This window comes from Primulina tabacum, chromosome 8 (genome assembly GCF_025594145.1).
Source record: "Primulina tabacum isolate GXHZ01 chromosome 8, ASM2559414v2, whole genome shotgun sequence".
Taxonomy (NCBI): domain Eukaryota; kingdom Viridiplantae; phylum Streptophyta; class Magnoliopsida; order Lamiales; family Gesneriaceae; genus Primulina; species Primulina tabacum.
The window spans coordinates 39,884,930-39,902,861 of record NC_134557.1 but is presented as its reverse complement, the minus strand read 5'-3'; the positions used below and the strand labels follow the sequence as shown (position 1 = coordinate 39,902,861).

The following is a 17,932-nucleotide window of genomic DNA, read 5'->3' as shown; positions in this document are numbered from 1 at the left end:
TTAAAATTTGTTTTGGTATATTAACTTTTATTTTCGACTATTTTGATTCAATTGTCGACGTGACACATGACAAGTTTGAAATTTTCAATATCACGTCAACATTTTTCAATATCGTATCAACATTTCTGTGTCACAACAGTATGTTATAGTATGACATCAATAATTTGACCAGAATAACCAAAAATTAAAAGTTAGTGTACATAACAAACTTTAAAAACTTATTTGGTGAAATCATACAAGTTAATGCACAAATAAAAAAATTATTTTCCATTTTATTATCCATACTATCTTTTAAATTCAATATTTGGCCACTTCAAATTGAAGTGGTCCAATTAAATCATGATAAAGCTTCATATAGTTGATAAAGATCAAATTAAATAGAGAACAAAGTTGGTCCAAATTCATATGGCTTTCAAAGTCTCTTCTTGTCTACACAAACTACCATATATATGTTTATGAGGTTCATGTATTTCTTGTAGTCAAATTAAATGGAGTAGTTCTTCAGTGAGACGGTCTCACGAATCTTTATCTGTGAGACGGGTCAACATTACCGACATTCACAATAAAAATTAATACTCTTAGCATAAAAAGTAATATTTTTTCATGGATGACCTAAATAAGAGATCCGTCTCACAAAATACAACTCGTGAGACCGTCTCACACAAGTTTTTGCCAATTAAATGACAATGGTTTTTCTTTTCTTTCTTTCTTTCCATCTTTCATTTTTTGCCATTAGTTTTGGTTTCTTTGTTTGTTTGTTTTTTTTAATGATCATCAAACTTTAAATAAATTTAATAATGGACATTAACTATTTACATATTTTTTTGAGTCAAAACTAATTTTTAAACTTGTAATTAAAAACAGAGTTTTAAGAAATTGTTGATTTTCTGAAACAGCTGTTACTTTTTTTTCCCGAGCAAGATTTTGGATGCAATTTACCCTCAAAATATTTGGATCTTGGCATGTCTTAGTGCTCTTGTTCACTCACTAAACAAGGATTATTGTCCAAAACAATCTGCTCTTAATAATTGCATCAACTTATAAGTTTGTTTATAATTTAACACAAGACGTGACTATATTACCAATAGTAATATCGAGTGGCTAACTCAATCGTTTCAAATCATATAACAAGTTGAGCATGATGTTTTAGTTGCTCTCCCAACTCCAAATTATACAATTTTCGCCCCCAAATTTTTTTAAAAAAATATTCTCTTCAAATGAATTTTAGTTCGGGTCAAGCCTATCGATATTCACAATAAAAAGTAATACTCTTAGCATAAAAAATGATACTCTTTCATTGATGACCCAAATAAGAGATCTTTCTCACAAAATACGACCCGTGAGACCGTCTCACATAAGTTTTTACCTTTAAGCGCAGCAACAGGGATTCTATCATATATATTGTTGGCAAAAACTTGTGTGAGACGGTCTCACGGGTCGTATTTTGTGAGACGAATATCTTATTTAGGTCATCCATGAAAAAATATTATTTTTTATACTAAAAGTATTACTTTTTATTGTGAATATCGGTAGAGTCGACCCGTCTCATAGATAAAGATTCGTGAGAGCGTACATACTCTATATTGTTTATGTTTGAGGCTGTCTGTATTTATTATTGTTATTATATATTAAAATAATTAATTTGTTATCCTACACATTTTTACCAAACATCACCAATTTCATGCACTAAACAACGATCGTCTATTTTCTGGATTTGTGCTTTCTTTTTATAAAGAGGAAAGTACAATTTTAGTATTTGCCTATTCAATTTTTAATTAATCCAAATTTTTGAAGTTGCAATTTCAGTGCAGTAAGTCGGTGCTTGTTTTATTATTTCAATATTTTTTCTCCATAGTACTGATGTGGTATCGGATACGTCAATAATATTCATCACTACGTCAGTAATTTTCAATGTCAAGTCAGAATTTCGGTGCTACATATTCATTTTTCGTTGTCATGTTAGTTCTCTGGCGACAAATGATTGAAAGTGAAATAAAAACCATCAAATTTAACTAAAATTTAAAACTAATTTAGAAGAAAAATGGAAAATGGTCAAGTAACATTATCATAATTCCCTTAAAATACACTTTTAAATAATTAAATATCAAACTGCTTGGGTTGTATTTCAAGAATCATATTTGAAAAACCGTTAACTATATACATACTTTTAAGTTTGTTGCTTGACTTGCTTTTTCTTTTCTTTTTTTTCCTTTTTCTTTTTTGTTTAGAACCAGCTTACGGATATGGTCACTAGTCTGCATGGATTTTTCATTCTAATCAAAAATTTTGTTGTAAATTGAATGATAAAGAAAAGAGAGAATTCAGAATTATCCGTAGAAATATAATTTTTATAAGTTCATGTGAATAATATTTACCATGATAAATTCAACTACCACCATTGTATTAAACTACCACCTATTTTGAGGTCATTATCTCATGATAACTTCAACTACCACCATTGTATTATATATATATATATATATATATTGTGTGTGTGTGACAAAAACTTGTATGAGACGGTCTCACGAGTCGTATTTTGTGAGATAGATATCTTATTTGGGTCATCCATGAAAAAGTATTATTTTTTATGCTAAGAGTATTACTTTTTATTGTGAATATCGGTAGGGTTGACTCGTCTCACAAATAAAGATTCGTGAGACCATCTCACAAGAGACCTATTATATGTGTGTGTGTGTGAAGTGATATCAGTGGCAGAACCAGGAATATGGGTCTACCCGAGCTATAATTTTAAATTTTAGAATCTTTTAATATTTAAAATTGATCTATCCGCACTAATATAAAAATTAATCCAAAATTTATATATAAATTTAAAAAAAAAAAATTAGATCACCTGAGCTCCACTGAGTGAAACATGGATCTCCCATATTTTAATAATTGATTTCACAGGTGACAGCAGTACTCCCACTATAGTATCTCATTAACTTAAAAGGTCGAGTGATTTTTTACATTTTGAAGAAAAAACTTGTACTTTTATTTTTGAAATTTAAATATAAATTCTGGGATTTTATTCATGGTATATACACTGTTTATTATAAGCAAAAGGATTGCATCATTAAATATGACGATAATGTCTCTTTTTCAAAGAATCAATCCCGAAGATTTTTGAATCACTTGATAGCTTGTTATTGGGTAATAACTCGAGATTCGGACCTTTTGGAATCCGACCCGAAAGAGGGTCCACCACTCGTAATTGGATTCGGTACCTCCCAATTTTGGCTCATTTAAAAGAACAAATTCGTCGGATTATTCGAATTAATTAATGTGAACAAAAGGGGAAAAACGAATGTCGCACGTTTGATAATAAGTCGATATACGTAAGAGTTCTCCAAGCCATGCAAAGGGAATCCTCTTCCCAATCATTGGTTTTATCCCATTTTATAATGCCATTCAACTTAAATTTAAAAAATACAGATTCAATGTGGTTTTATGGATGTTGAAGTTGTACCATGGTTCTTTGATTTTATTTTATTTTTTACATTTATAGGGATTTCCATTTTAATGATGATACCCTCATAAAATCCCGGGTCATGGATGACCCGGAATACTAAATGAATAGCCCAAATTAGATTCAATAAGCAGAGTACCTTATTCAGCAGTCGGACGTGGGATCACTCGGGATATTTTCTAACCTGGCAATCGAGCGCCCAGGCTCTCATGCAAGCTCCCGGGGAACTTCTACCCGGGCTGCCTCGAGAAGTGCACCATACTCGAGTGTAGCGGTATGGGCTATCTTATCTGTCAGAACAACATGGGTTTGGCGTGTTAAAGAAGCCATCAGAAGTACAGGGTATGGGCAGCCTCCTTATCCTACTTAGCAGGTGGGCACTGAAAACAAGGTAATTATGAGATATCCTCCATTAAACAACAGATACATTTCTCATTTACAGATTCTGGAATTCTTAATTGTTAAACACTCACATATATCACCGCATATACAGTCGTCCTTACTTTCTTCTTCACCTGATAACTTAAGCATCGGACTGGATACATCGAACACTCCTTCGGCACCCATTCATGAGTTCCTTTACTTGTTCGCAGGTTACAGTTGAAGCCATTTTCTTTGCTCAAATTTCATAATCATAAATTATCCTCATCATCCGGTGGATTGTCTACTTATCTCATACCCGATTCACCCGGATATCATCAAGTGACTTTTTTTTTGTCGAGTGCTGATATCATAGGATATGTAAGCAATGTCAGATACCGTATCAGAAATAGTTGAACCTGCATCAACAATGTTCAGCGTCATATCGGTTTTTCTGTGCAAAAAAAAAAAAAAGATTAAAAGTGCAATAAAGTTAAGGTATTGTATTAGGACAAAATTTTGACTAACTAAAGGTTTGAAACCCTGTTTAGACCAACTTATGGAATTTTCCCAATATTGACTGCTTTTTATCTCCAAAACACATCAATTATATTTCCCAAAATATCACATCCTATAATACCTTGATATTATTATTTAAAATATTAAGCAAAATAAAATTTAAACATAAAATAAAAAGATTAATTGATCCGAATTATGTTTCTAATCGACGGAATATTAATTTCTCCAACTCTTTTCAAGTAAAAAGTTTGCCTATTTTCCATTTATCCGTACCATTTATTGTAATGTTGTTTTTAAATCTCTAGGCCCAACTTATCTGAGGAAGGTCGGCCCACATATTATTTTAGGTGGTTTACTAGCCCATTTTTTCGGCCCAATAACAAATTAGATTGGTCATGAAATTTAAAAACTAAATTGTAATAATCAATTTAATTCTAATACCACCTTGATTGTATGATTCTCTTTTCAAAGCAAATGTTGTAAAAAAATGGATTGTAAATAAAAATATTCTCTGGTTTAATTTTGATTTTGGATAGCTAATTAGTCATAATTCAGTATTGATGTGCTAACTTTGTTTCTTTTATAATTTTATTTTATATTTTTCGTCGAAATATCAATATGACATCAAATAAAATCAACATGACATCAAATATTATTATGGCTTCGCACATCATATTCTATATATATGTGTGTATTTTGCAACTTTAGTTTTTCTTTTTTTGGAAATAATATATATATATATATATATATATATATATATATATATATATATTTTTTGAATATAATATACTTCAACTTGTGAAAGTTGCTCTAAGTTTCCGCCCGTAGACTAAAGCATTCAAAATCGTGTGGACTTTTTGTATATAATATATATATATAATTTTAATATAATATACTGCAGCTTGTGAAAGTTGCTCTAAGTTTCCGCCCGTAGACTAAAGCATTCAATATAAAAATATATACACACAACGAGACGACTTTTGAGAATGAAACGAAGTCACCCAAATAAGACGAATAACCAATATCATGGGAGTTAAATTCTTTCCATTTTGTGAATCCATGATCATGAACATGAAAGTCTGCTGCTGTTTACCGGCTTGTTTGATTTATCTGCTGGTGTTTACACACTATTTTATCGCTTCCCACGGACTGTATCGATGATCATGCGGTTTACACGATCAAGGGTGATGTTTCGGTAAACTGTGGGTCCAATGGCGTTTCCGCTGCCCGTAATGGCAGGAAGTGGGTCGGAGATAAGCATCCGAAGTTAAGATCCTCGCTGCAGTTGAATGGCACATCGACCACCTCGAGTGTCTCGATTTCTGATGACGGCCAGATTCCTTATAAAACAGCAAGAATTTCCCGTTCAGCTTTCTCCTACACGTTTCTTCTCAATCCAGGTCAGAAGTTTATCCGCCTTCACTTCAATCCTACTGTATACAAAGGGTTCGAAACACGGACGGACTTGTTCGATGTTGTAGCCGGACCTTTCGTCTTACTTGGTAACTTTAGTGCTTCCCTGATGAGTGATGCGCTTGGTTTGAGTTACTTTACTAAGGAATATTGTTTAAATGTAGAAGAAAACCAACTACTGAACATTAGTTTCTCCCCTGCAACGAGTCGGTTGCGAGATGCTTATGCTTTCATTAATGGGATTGAGATCATCCCAGTGACTCCGGAGCATTCTTACTTTCATGGTGAGGATATTGGAGTACGAGTGGTTGGGTATGAGTCTCAGTTGTTCTACATTGATAATGGAACTGCTCTGGAAATGGTTCACCGAGAAAAGGTGAGCTGGGATTCTGCCTCGCCGGATGACGATTTCAGCGACATATTTGGAACGGTTCCGAAAGAAAAGGCGAGAGTTCTGAACTGGAAAATACCGGTAGATGTGGGATTCAGGTATTTGGTCAGGCTTCAATTCTCCAATCCAGGACTAAAGATGATTGAGAAAGGCAAACTGATTTTCAAAGTCCTCATCAATGAAATAGTTGCTTGCACGAATATTGACATATTCCAAGTAACAGACAGCATTCTCTTGCTCAAGCACAACCATAGGGACTTTATAGTTATAACCAGAGGGCGAAAAGAAGATGGTAGACGTGATATCTCCCTCCAATCATATTATGAATTAATAGATGGGAATGGACCCTTTACGGGTTTTGAAATATTCAAACTGAGCAACCTTGACAATAGTTTTGGTTGCCCAAATTCCTTGCCTTCTGAAGGGGACTCACCATCCTGGACTTTCCAATCTTCGCTGTCCATTGTCATGAATAGAAATGTCATTCAGACTGTTGTGATAGCTTTATCTTTTCTGGCAAACGTCAACCTTCCTGAGCTGAGAAGAATTTTGGAATCAAACAATACAGAGGAGAGAAACAAGCCATCAGATAGAGCAGGACGATTCTGTCGTCATTTTTCACTAAACGAGATACAGTTGGGTACCAGCAATTTCAGCGATGCACTTGTAATTGGAAAGGGTGGATATGGAAAAGTTTATAAATGCCTAATCGATGGCGGGAGAGAAACTGTGGCCATAAAGCGATTAAAATTAAACTCTAAGCAAGGGGCACCTGAGTTTCTGGCAGAGGTTGAAACACTTTCTGAGCTTCGACATGTTAATCTGGTCTCTTTGATTGGCTACTGCAATGATCATGGGGAAATGATTCTAGTTTACAACTATATGCCCAATGGAACTTTGGCAGACCATCTCTACAAGCTTGAAAGGAATGGTAACGATTGTTCTTCTCTCACCTGGAAGCAATGTCTTGACATATGCATTGGAGCTGGTCGAGGACTAGATTATCTTCACACAGGACACGCAGTCATACATCGTGATGTCAAGGTTTCAAACATTTTGCTGGCTGAAAATTTCACGGCTAAGATTTCAGATCTGGGTTTGGTCAAACATGAAAACAAAAGTGATGCAAAGAGCCATGCTAGCACAAAAGTTAAGGGGACATTTGGATATCTTGACCCGAGTTACTTGAGCACGGGTAAGCTTACAAGGAAAAGTGACGTATATGCCTTTGGTGTAGTGTTACTGGAAGTATTGTGTGGGAGACCGGCATTAGACCAAAGTGTTTTAATGGATGAGCATATTCTAACAAAGTGGGCTCGAGACAAAATCAGTAAAGGAGAAGTTGATCTTATAGTAGCTTCAAGTTTGAAAGGGGAAATTTTACCAGATAGCTTGAAAACATTTGTACAGGTTGTTGAAAGATGCTTGGATGATGAGCCAAAGAAGCGGCCAACAATAGCTCAAGTTGTGGTGCAACTAGAGTTAGCACTTGAGCAGCAGGAGACCCCGAGATCTTTGACATCAAATGAGATAACAAGTGTTGCTCCTCATCATGACGAAGCCAACATATTAGTCAGTGGGCAACGAACATCGTCCTCCTCTAATGGGCAAACTATAACCTCTCATCCTAGAGAACAATCTCGCAACAATGACGGAGCCAATGTATTAGTAAATGGGTCACTAACATTGACTTCCCTTAGTGATCAAACTATTAGCCCTCATTCAAGAAAACAAACTAGCCGCGATAGCAAAGCAATTGTACTTTCCAGTAGGCAACTAGCATCATCCTCCACTGGTGAGCGAACTATGACCTCTCATGGAAGAGTGCGAACTGGCCACAGTGATGAAGCGAATGTTTTCCGCAGTTTACAACTATCATCGTCCTCCCCTGGTACAGTATCCTCACCTCCTCCTAGAGCACGATCTATCAGTAACATGGATAATGGTTACCCTTCATCTGAAGGAAACCAGAGGAACACCCCAACATATAGGCCATCATTCCGGCGATCGTGGAAGGCATTTGTGAACAGATTTAAGTCCCCAAAGAAAAAGAAATTGCCAATACCAGGTATACTTTGATACGAAGCAGTAAATTTAGAAAAGAATAAAAAAATGCTCATGATTTATTTCTTGTTTTGCTAACATTCTGATAAACGAAAGCGTTTATTCTTAATGTGTAAAATATTTGAGAATCGTTTTAAAGGAAGTTAAGGTTGAGTCAGACTCAATGGATCAGCCAAACTATAATAAAAAATGTCACTGGTGAATGTGCTCGTACTAATTAGATTTACTTAATGAAAGACGGAGCCGGATTGCACATGTTTGATTGGAACACCATCGCAGCAGCTACCAATCAGTTCGCCCCATCGTATAAGATTGGACAAGGTGGATTTGGTCCAGTCTACAAGGTGAATTTTTCTAGCCAGGCCATCTAATTTGTTGTTGCTCCATTTTGCAAGATAGATTGGTGAAGTAAAATTTCTGAATATTTCTACTGAGCTTCATAGTTATTGCCATGTGTAGGCTGTACTGCCTTCAGGAGAGACGGTCGCAGTTAAAAGGCTTTCAACACATTCTGCAATGGGACACACTGAATTCGAAAATGAGATTCGTTTACTTCATAATCTCAATCACCGTAACATCATTAAACTACTTGGATATTGCCATGATGGTGAAGAAAGGATTCTGGTATACGAGTTCATGGAAAATGGCGGGCTGGGTGATTTTATTTTTGGTTGGTGATCTCATGTTCTGTTTTCCATTTCGTACTCTCTTTTGTATTGGAGAAATACTGATCCACTATGTTTTGAAATGATTTCTACACATACATAGATGAAGCACGACGAATCCAACTTCAGTGGAATCACAGGTTCAAGATCATCATGGGAATTGCTCGAGGACTTCGGTATCTTCATGAAGATTTAGGATCACAGATAATCCATAGAGATCCCAAGCCATCCAATATTTTGCTAGACAGCCAGATGAATCCTAAAATTTCCGACTTTGGACTGGCAAGATGTTTGGGAGAAGATCAATCACATTTGACAACGGCAATAGCCGGGACATTGTAATACAATACTTTATCCTACACCCCCTCCCTTTGGAGTACAACCACATTTTTTTGTGATGTGTGTTATAAATGTGCAGAGGCTACATCGCCCCAGAATCCATGATGGATGGTAGATTTGCAACTACAACAGATATCTACATCTTTGGAATTGCTGTCTTGGAGATTGTGAGTGGCAAGCGAAATGTTGATCTTCGTCTTGAAGATCAAGAGGACGCACCTTTGTTTGGCTTTGTAAGTATTAGATTAGTTAACAAAATAACATCGGTCAAAATGTTAATTTTTTAAAAAACTAACATTCCCAAGAGTATGTTTAGTTAGGTATTGGTCATTTTACAGCTTTTGGTTCAGATGATAGTCAAACTCAGGCTACTTAAAACCAGTTTTTGATTAAGGTATCTTACCACAAAAGCCTAGAAAATGGACATTTTTTGTCATGTGCTTTTCAGGGATGGAGGCCGTGGGAGGACGGCAAAATATTAGCTTTGGCAGATAACTCAATTCAGTTCGATGTGGACGAAGCACTACGTTGCATCCAAGTTGGTATTCTATGTACACGAGAAGCACATGAACGACCAACCATGTCCGATGTGGTCGACATGTTGGAGGGAAAAAAATTCCTCACATGATGACCACAACGGTTGGCGTCGGCGTTTTCAGTCGAATTTTCGATATACAAGTTGAGTTGTGAATAATATTGTTAGAAATGGGTTGTGCTTCTTTCATTGTAAGTTTAGGTTACCATGTTCAGGTAGGGAGCATAACAAAAATGGTTATACAGATTGGTCTATTTTAGCTTTTGGTCTTATAATAATATGTTTGGTTTTAATCCTACTGGTTGTCTCTTTTTTTTTTTTTTTTTGAAGTCGTCCATTTAATTTATCAATATTTTTTTTCATATTTTTTTTAAAAAAAATATTGAATGAAAAGGCAAGGAAATATGCTAAATGTCAAATTCTGGTTCATCATCTTGACTTAATAACGATTGTGACATGTAATTAAGTCACAATATGTAACTTTATACATTTACAATTCAAAAAGGGTGCCTATTTAATACTTATAATACTATTAATTAAATACATTCAAAAATACTAGTATAAATTCTTCATGTTAAATTAAATATATTATATTATAATATTTTACAAATGTGGATGAATTTGGATTAAGGTATTAAAAATTAATAATTGAAATAGATTTGAAATGAATGTATTTAAGATGATTATCGTTTATCATTTAAAATCCAAATGTCAAATACATTCTCAAATCAAATCATTAAGTCAGATTCTTCCATCCAATAGTTTGATTGGGGTGATAATTTTGAAAATGTCGATTTCAAAAAACTCAGTTAAAAGAATTTGAAATTTGACTTTACAAATGGAAAAACAACTAAAAATCAAAGAAAATGAAATTCGAGTCGATATATTTAATCATCGGCCAAACAAGTTGCCGCCCAGATCAAAATATTTAATCTAAAAATATTTAATAATTATAAATAAATAAAATAATAAGGATAATAATAATAATAATAGCCATAACAATAATAATATTAGGGAAAAAAAACGATTATATTAAATAGAAAATTATTAATAAATAATTCAACAATAATAAAAATAATTATTTACAATAATAGGTAAATATATAAAAAATTATTGATAATTATAATAGTTAATATAATTTATAAAGAATAATAATTTAACATTAACAATAAATAGAACAATAATAGTCAATATTTGATGATAAAAATAATAAATCTTATAATATAATAATGATATTACCAAAACAATATTGATTATTATTATTATTTAATAACAATAATAATTATAATAACAATGATGATAGTCATAGCAAATAATTTTATAATAGTAATTATTTAAATATTTTAATTACGATATGATTTGATTTTAAAATAATTGCTTTCATTCTTTTCTATTTTTAGATATCTATCATAGGAATTTCTCGTCATCTTACCTATTTGGATCTGGCAAACCCCACCAATGGAAACGGCACAATTGAAAGTGATCATTATTTTTTACAAAACCATACATGTTGGCAAAAATAGGGAGGTAATTCTATTAAATCCACCATTCTTTGACATAAATCAATAGTAACAGCAAAATTTTAACTCAACTCACATCTAGTTCAAAGAACTCAGGGGTTCACTTCAAGAAATGCATCATCCAATTCTGTCCCAATGAATTGTTGAGATGTCCATGCTTCTGCCTTTTCCATTTCTATCATAATGCAGATTCGTCCCCTGCCTCTGCTATCCAATGAATTCAATAATTTATGAATGTGACACCGACGACTTGAAAATAGACTGATCCAAAAATGGTTTGCCGGATTTTACCTTTCCCAGGCACAATAATGATTGGCGCTATTTTACAATTATGGAAGCAATATTCACTTGTGCTACCCTGCAGAACGCTGTAAAGAACAGGATGAAAGAAACTATAAGAACTCGATCAAGCATGTATATATATGATGGAAGGATGTGATTGTGCAAGCGATAAAAAGTAACGGATGAGAAAGACCTTTGAATCAAACTTCGGCCTCTGGTGCCTATCACCACGGCAGCAGGCTTCAACCTTTCTGCTTCCTTGCATATAATCTTTCCTGCATCTCCTTCCACGATCCTAGCTTTCGTCTTGACCTATTCACCCAAAAAGTTTAATACTAATTGGCTTGTCACAGATATAAACAAATATGTAAATGTCATTCATGTCAGAAAAAATTCAAGGTGTTTCTTATTTAAATTTCAATTTTCAGCAAGTCACCATTATACAGAATCAATATGTTATATTCTTTAGTGATTTTTCAAATAAAGAGAGCACGCACATTTAGATGCAATAAGCGAACGCGAGTTTCATCCTATCCACAAGAACAATACGTGAAGTGGTCAGGGAAGACAATGATGAAAAATATCATATGACACAAAGAAAATTTTCAAGTCATTAATATATGCTTCTCTAAATTTCCATGGCCCAATCTTTCTTAGCTAAATCATCTATTCCCATGAAACAAACACAGAAATCTTGCCTAGAATCATCACCCACATCCATAAGTCTCTAAAACATCAAGATATCAAAACATTGATAACCTGAATAAAAAACTCACCATAGCCACCTCAAGGGCCTCCACCGCAAGTTTCTCCATTAGGTTCTGTGTCATCTCATATACGATCTGGTTCTTAAAACCTTGCCGAAAAACATGTGTTGAGAATCAAAAAAAGTCATGAAACCACAGAAAATACATGCAAACTAGTAAGTTGGGGACCAAAACCAACAGAAGATCGCCGAAATCAGCCCAACACAACATTGAAACTCAAACAAATTCCAAGAAAAACAAGAACCGAAGCATACTGGAGATTGCATGCACGAGGTGAATCGTATCGGCGAGGCGGCATAAATGGGTGACTGCCCAATCAAACGCGTGCTTGCTATTTGGACCATGATCCACAGCGATGATTATATCTCTCCCCCTTCTCCTCTCCCCGCTTTCCCTCTCCAACTCCGGCTCAGGCACAATCGGTATCAACGATGGCAGAACCACTTCTCTCCAGTTGTACTCTTCCTCTTCCTTCAGTGTCTCCATACCTTCCTCCCTTCCCTCCGGATCACAGTTTCTGGGATCTTTGGTATACGTCAAATCAACGCCCAGTGGGTGCAAAGATTGGATTTTTTTTCAAAGCCCCTTTGGACAATGGCGTGTCAAACTGGGATACCTTGTTTTATCCTTTTGGTAATCGGGATCCGAAAGGTGGACACCACTACACCGCACCGATTTTCCAATTTGCAAACTTTTTTATTTTACACAAGTGCCCCCACAGGCCTTATCCGACCCCACCACTAATATAGAGTCCGTCGCCTGAAAACCGTGAATCCATCGACCAACCAAACTCAAATTCGAAGACCTTCTTCTTCCATAATTTACCTTTCACATTCTTCAAACCGAATTGAACCCATTAAAACTTTTTATTAAGCTCATCTTAGCTGCTCAAATTCGAAACATCATTTTACGGCAAATATATATTTTAAAAATGGGCAAATAAAAAATTGAATCCGATTCAATTCGAGTCAAAATCGTTACTTTCCGTATCAATTTAACTGAACTCCTAGAGTCCTGATTAAACTAATGGAACATTTTCGAAAATTCCAGTGAACAAGGAAGAGCATTTTACACACAACCACCACCTCCCAAAAAATAAAATAAAAAAATATCGAGAAATTCAAAACAGAAACAAGTGGGAAAAAAATTAAAATCAATGAAGCAGATCGAATGGAGAGAAGGTGCTCAGGTAACAAGAATGGATTAGATAGTTTATCCTCAGTAATCATCAGATTAACGAGATTATATTCAAAACCTCATCATTGCACCTGCTCTTCTCACTCATGAGTCCTCCATTAACATAAATCAAAGTGCGTGTTTTCTGTGTGCGCCGCAGAATTTCCGGTGGGCTGATAACGAGAAAAGAAGAAATCTTCAAGCCGCTAGGGTTAGATGCCATGGATTTGGTCTGAATTTAAATAACGAGTGAGCTCTGGAGGGAAACCTCTTTTCATTAACGAAGCCCTAATCTATTTGAGAAAGGGCCCAAATAGGTTTATAATACATCGGCCTCTTTGGTTGAAAGGCCCATTTTAGTGATTTAAGATATTAATTTAATTTAATTTAATTCGACTCATCCGTGATTCTATGCTATATCTGACACCACCCTCAATGTGACGAGTGAATATTACGCGCACCTATAGTCGATAGTAAGATTTGATATCGAGATGGCAAAAATGGTTTAGTAAATAGATCCGTTCGACGATTTCACTCATACATCCTCCATTAACATAAATTTTAGAGATATTTGTAAGTAATTATTAAGTATGAAAAAATCTTTTACTTTCTCTATTTTTATGAAAAATGTTATCTTAGATCACAACTTTTGTCTCTAGCTATTTTTTTATTTTATTAAAAAATAAAATTATATTTATAAAAACTTAATATACTTTTTACCCCTCCCCCTCGATTTTTCTTCATTCCCAAAGTTTTTATATTAGAATAATAAATTTTCAATCCCAAATTTTAAATTAAAATTAAAAAAATATCAAATCTAAAACTAAATATTTTATTGTATATCGCATATGGGTGAGCATTCGGTCGGTTGGATTACTGCTCGAATTGAATTAGTTATAATCGAACCGAACCGAACCGAAATATTTATCCATAACCGAACGTCCGAACCGACAGAAGGTGTGATTTGTGAATTTAACAGATTAATTTATGAATGAAAAACAACTACCAATAGAAATCTCAATGAAATGAAGAGAGGTTGGAAATATTGTTTATCAACTAGACATGTTCTAGTTGAGAAACATCGAATGTTCTGTTTTTTTTTTTTTTTTGGTTAATTGATTAGTTTATGCAATTAATTTGTTGTTCATCTAGTCCGTAAGATGCAAGTGTTTATCTTGCTCCGTGACATTTGGTATCAGAGCGACTCCGCATGAGTTTGAGATGGTGGGGCAAACCTCAGCGATGACGGTGAGTCCCGAAAGGGGGGTGAAGGCTCTTAGGTGAAATCTCACATCGCTAAACCACGAGGTAGATGCTGGGCATTTAAATGAGCGTGTAGCAACCCTTGTGAAGCGTTTTAAAACCGTGAGGCCTTGGACCAAAGCGGATAATATCATAAGTGGGTTGGGCCGTGACATTTGGTATCAGAGCAAATACGTGTGAGTTTGGGATGGCGTGGCAAACCTCAACGAGGACGCTGAGTCTCGATAGGGGGTGAAGGCCCTTAGGCAAAATCCACATCGCTAAACCACATGAGATATGCTGGGCATTTAAATGAGCATGTAGCAACTCCTTGTGACGCGTTTTAAAGCCGTGAGGCCTCGAGCCAAAGCGGACAATATTACAAGTGGGCTAGACCGTGAGATTTGGTATCAGAGCGACTCCGCGTGAGTTTGGGATTGTGGGGCAAACCTCAGCGAGGACGCTGTAATGCCTGAAATAAATATCACAAGTCGTTGATTTAGTAATATGATATTACTAATAATTAATTAATTTTAAAGAGGGAAATATGACATATGTTGGCTATATGAAGTCCAAATGATTTGAGATTTGGATATAACGTAGAAAACTCAAAGATATAGAAGTCCCATGTTTTGAGTTTTGAAAATTTTGATTATTTGTCTGATTCAAATGAATATACCGGTGTTAAAATGTTAATATGATATATTATATTATATTATTTTATTAATATAATATAATATAAAATTAAAAAAATAAAAAAAATAAATAAATTTGATTTGAGTCGGTGGAATTCAAATATGAATTCCACCAAACTCAATTCACAGAGGATAAAAACGAAGGACACAGAAGAGGAGAGAAAATAGGTTTCAGATTTTCTTTTCGATCTTGCGACTTATCGATTTATCCAATCGACGAACCGACTTCAGTTCTGGGATCGTTGACACGAGATCTTCAATTTGAGGTATAAATTTTATATTTTTGGTGATGTTTGAAATTCGTCGATTTCTGGAATAAATCCAATAAATTGTTAAATCATACTGAAATTGAAGATTGTTGAGTAGTGTATGATTTTAATGAAGTAGAGAAGATTATTGTGTTGTTGTTTTGAATTATTCCTAATTTATTATAATTAGGGATTTTTAATCATTGGATTGAGGTTGAAGAGTTGTTTGTCAGTTGTTATTAATTCTGATTATATATTCGGAGTCTACGAAGTATAGGCTACACGTTGATATAAAGTTTTCGTAATTTGACGGATGTTGTAAAATAGTCTATTATTTGAAGTTAATTAATTAGGTGTATTTGATGGTAGTATTGTGAATTAAATACACTAGATTATTAAATTGTTGAATAATACGAATTTTTAATCGAGTTTTATATTTTGTTGAATTAATTGTTGTTGGGCTATTTGATGTTATATATTGAGGCTGTTATAACTGTGTTGATACGGTGACAATGATCTGATAATTATTGTTGAATTATTTAGATACATCACAAGCCTCGAGATCAAATAAATAGCCAGATTTTATATATACTCGATCATCAGGTACGTGTTGACGTACGAGCATATGTTGTTATTGTTTAGTATTGATGAATACTATTGCGTTGAACGATGATAAATCACCGGAATTGGGTGATTTGATATTATATTTGTTGTTGTTCATTATTGTTGATTTTGTTGACTATCGTTGTTGGGAGACGTCTCGTTGATGTTGTCACGTTGATGTTGTTCGTTCAACGATATTGATGTCGCCGGAGTTGGGGTGCGACGTATCGTGGATGTTGTTATTCGTTCGACGATATTGCTGTCGCCGGTGTTGGGGTGCGACGTATCGTCGATGTTGTTGTTCGTTCGACGATATTGCTGTCGCAGGTGTTGGGGTGCGACGTATCGTCGATGTTGTTGCATTGTGATGTTGTTGAGATTGTTATTGGCTGATTGTCCAGAAACGGCAAAAGGGGTATTTCTGTTATGATTTCAGTTATATTTTATGTCGTTAATATAACTGTTATGTATTACGATGATAATTGTTGTATATGCTCACCCTTTGGGGGCTGTTTCTGTTGGGCAGGTTACAGGACTATGCGTGAAACAGGATAGTGGTGAAGGACTAGGTGTGTCTAGTCAAACAGTCCTGTAGTTAATAGTAAATAGAAACAATATGGTTCATTGTCTTATTTGAGTTGTATGTGTGTATTTATTAAACTGTTTCTGCTACACTGACGTAGATAGTGTGGTGTGGCATTATTTTGTCGTATATGCATTATATTATTATGTCGTCGAAAAGAAAATTTTTATGCATATGACGTCACATGTTGTATGATTACGTGGCGAGGTTTGCGGCGCCACAATTGGTGGTATCAGAGCATATGTTAGATGTCTGGGATGGTTAGGAGTTGGGTTTGTGATGAGGGAGTTGGATGACGATATTATTTGCGTGTGTCTGTGTATTTGAGTTGGTCTTGATGATTTCTCGATATGATTGATTGTTCTTTAGTTGCGTATGCTTTCGTGCGAAAGGTGTGATGATGATTACTGGATTGTAATTGTTAAATGTTATGATTAACAATTTGATTTCCAGTGATGGCAGCTAGAGAACAGGTACATCCACACGAGGAAACAGAAGAGGTTGACAGTGGGTTTGGACAGATGAATCCATTGCCACCTCCTCCTATGGGACAGGCACCTGCAGATCAGCCTTTATTGCCTGGTGAGTTGACTTTGGCATAGTTCAGCAGTTATCTTCCGCCGAGATTTGATAGTTCTGAGACCGGTGAGCGAGCAGAGGAGTGGATTGAGAGGATAGAGCAGATATTTGTGACTGCACCGTGTGCTAGGTCTGCTTGATTACGATTGGCTACATTTCAACTTTCGCGGAATGTACTATTGTGGTGGCAGACGACTGAGGCCGAGCTCAGGGCCGTACTATTGATTGGGATGTGTTTCGGTCTCGTTTTCTTGATAAATATTTTTCTATAGCAGCCAGACAAAAGAAAGAGAAAGAATTTGAGGATTTGAGACATGGTAGTATGTCTGTTTGCTGAGTATGAGACTCGATATTCTGCATTGTTGAAATATGTGCCACATATTGCTACGAATGTTCATGCTAAGATGAGGCATTTCTTGAAAGGGTTGAAGTTAGAGTTATTTGATCGTGTGCAATCAAACAACCCGGTATCATTTGAGGATGCA

General features: G+C 35.0%; 2 protein-coding genes and 1 non-coding gene across 4 annotated transcripts; 1 reads left to right on the top strand and 2 right to left on the bottom strand.

The window, feature by feature from the left end:
* Nucleotides 1-5,453: 5,453 nt before the first annotated feature.
* On the top strand, nucleotides 5,454-10,017 carry LOC142554134 (putative receptor-like protein kinase At5g39000; the record flags this gene model as incomplete). The annotated part of the gene is made up of 6 exons (XM_075664783.1): nucleotides 5,454-8,217; nucleotides 8,451-8,557; nucleotides 8,673-8,883; nucleotides 8,982-9,216; nucleotides 9,297-9,450; nucleotides 9,666-10,017. Coding segments are annotated over 6 exons (3,651 nt in total), but the record flags the coding sequence as incomplete, so codon positions are not given.
* Nucleotides 10,018-11,225: 1,208 nt separating this feature from the next.
* On the bottom strand, nucleotides 11,226-13,710 carry LOC142554135 (universal stress protein PHOS32). 2 transcript variants are annotated; one of them, XM_075664784.1, is made up of 5 exons: nucleotides 12,576-13,710; nucleotides 12,331-12,410; nucleotides 11,748-11,866; nucleotides 11,564-11,640; nucleotides 11,226-11,479 (listed from the first exon to the last, which is right to left on the bottom strand). In XM_075664784.1, the coding sequence occupies exons 1-5, from the start codon at nucleotides 12,805-12,807 to the stop codon at nucleotides 11,451-11,453; spliced, it is 537 nt and encodes a 178-aa protein (XP_075520899.1). In that variant the 5' UTR covers nucleotides 12,808-13,710; the 3' UTR covers nucleotides 11,226-11,450. The 2 variants fall into 2 exon arrangements, with proteins under 2 accessions (XP_075520899.1, XP_075520900.1); XM_075664785.1 differs by having other exon boundaries at nucleotides 11,226-11,476; nucleotides 12,576-13,705.
* On the bottom strand, nucleotides 13,505-13,588 carry LOC142554911 (small nucleolar RNA U30). Its single transcript, XR_012822274.1, has one exon. It is a non-coding gene; the product is annotated as a small nucleolar RNA U30 (small nucleolar RNA).
* Nucleotides 13,711-17,932: the final 4,222 nt, after the last annotated feature.

Excerpts from the sequence above, each read along its gene's own strand:
- LOC142554135 (XM_075664784.1), bottom strand. The coding sequence starts at position 12,807 with ATGGAGACACTGAAGGAAGAGGAAGAGTACAACTGGAGAGAAGTGGTT. Across the intron at positions 11,641-11,747 it reads GGCCGAAGTTTGATTCAAAG|CGTTCTGCAGGGTAGCACAA; the intron begins GTCTTTCTCATC and ends TGTTCTTTACAG. Across the intron at positions 11,480-11,563 it reads CATTATTGTGCCTGGGAAAG|CAGAGGCAGGGGACGAATCT; the intron begins GTAAAATCCGGC and ends TTCATTGGATAG.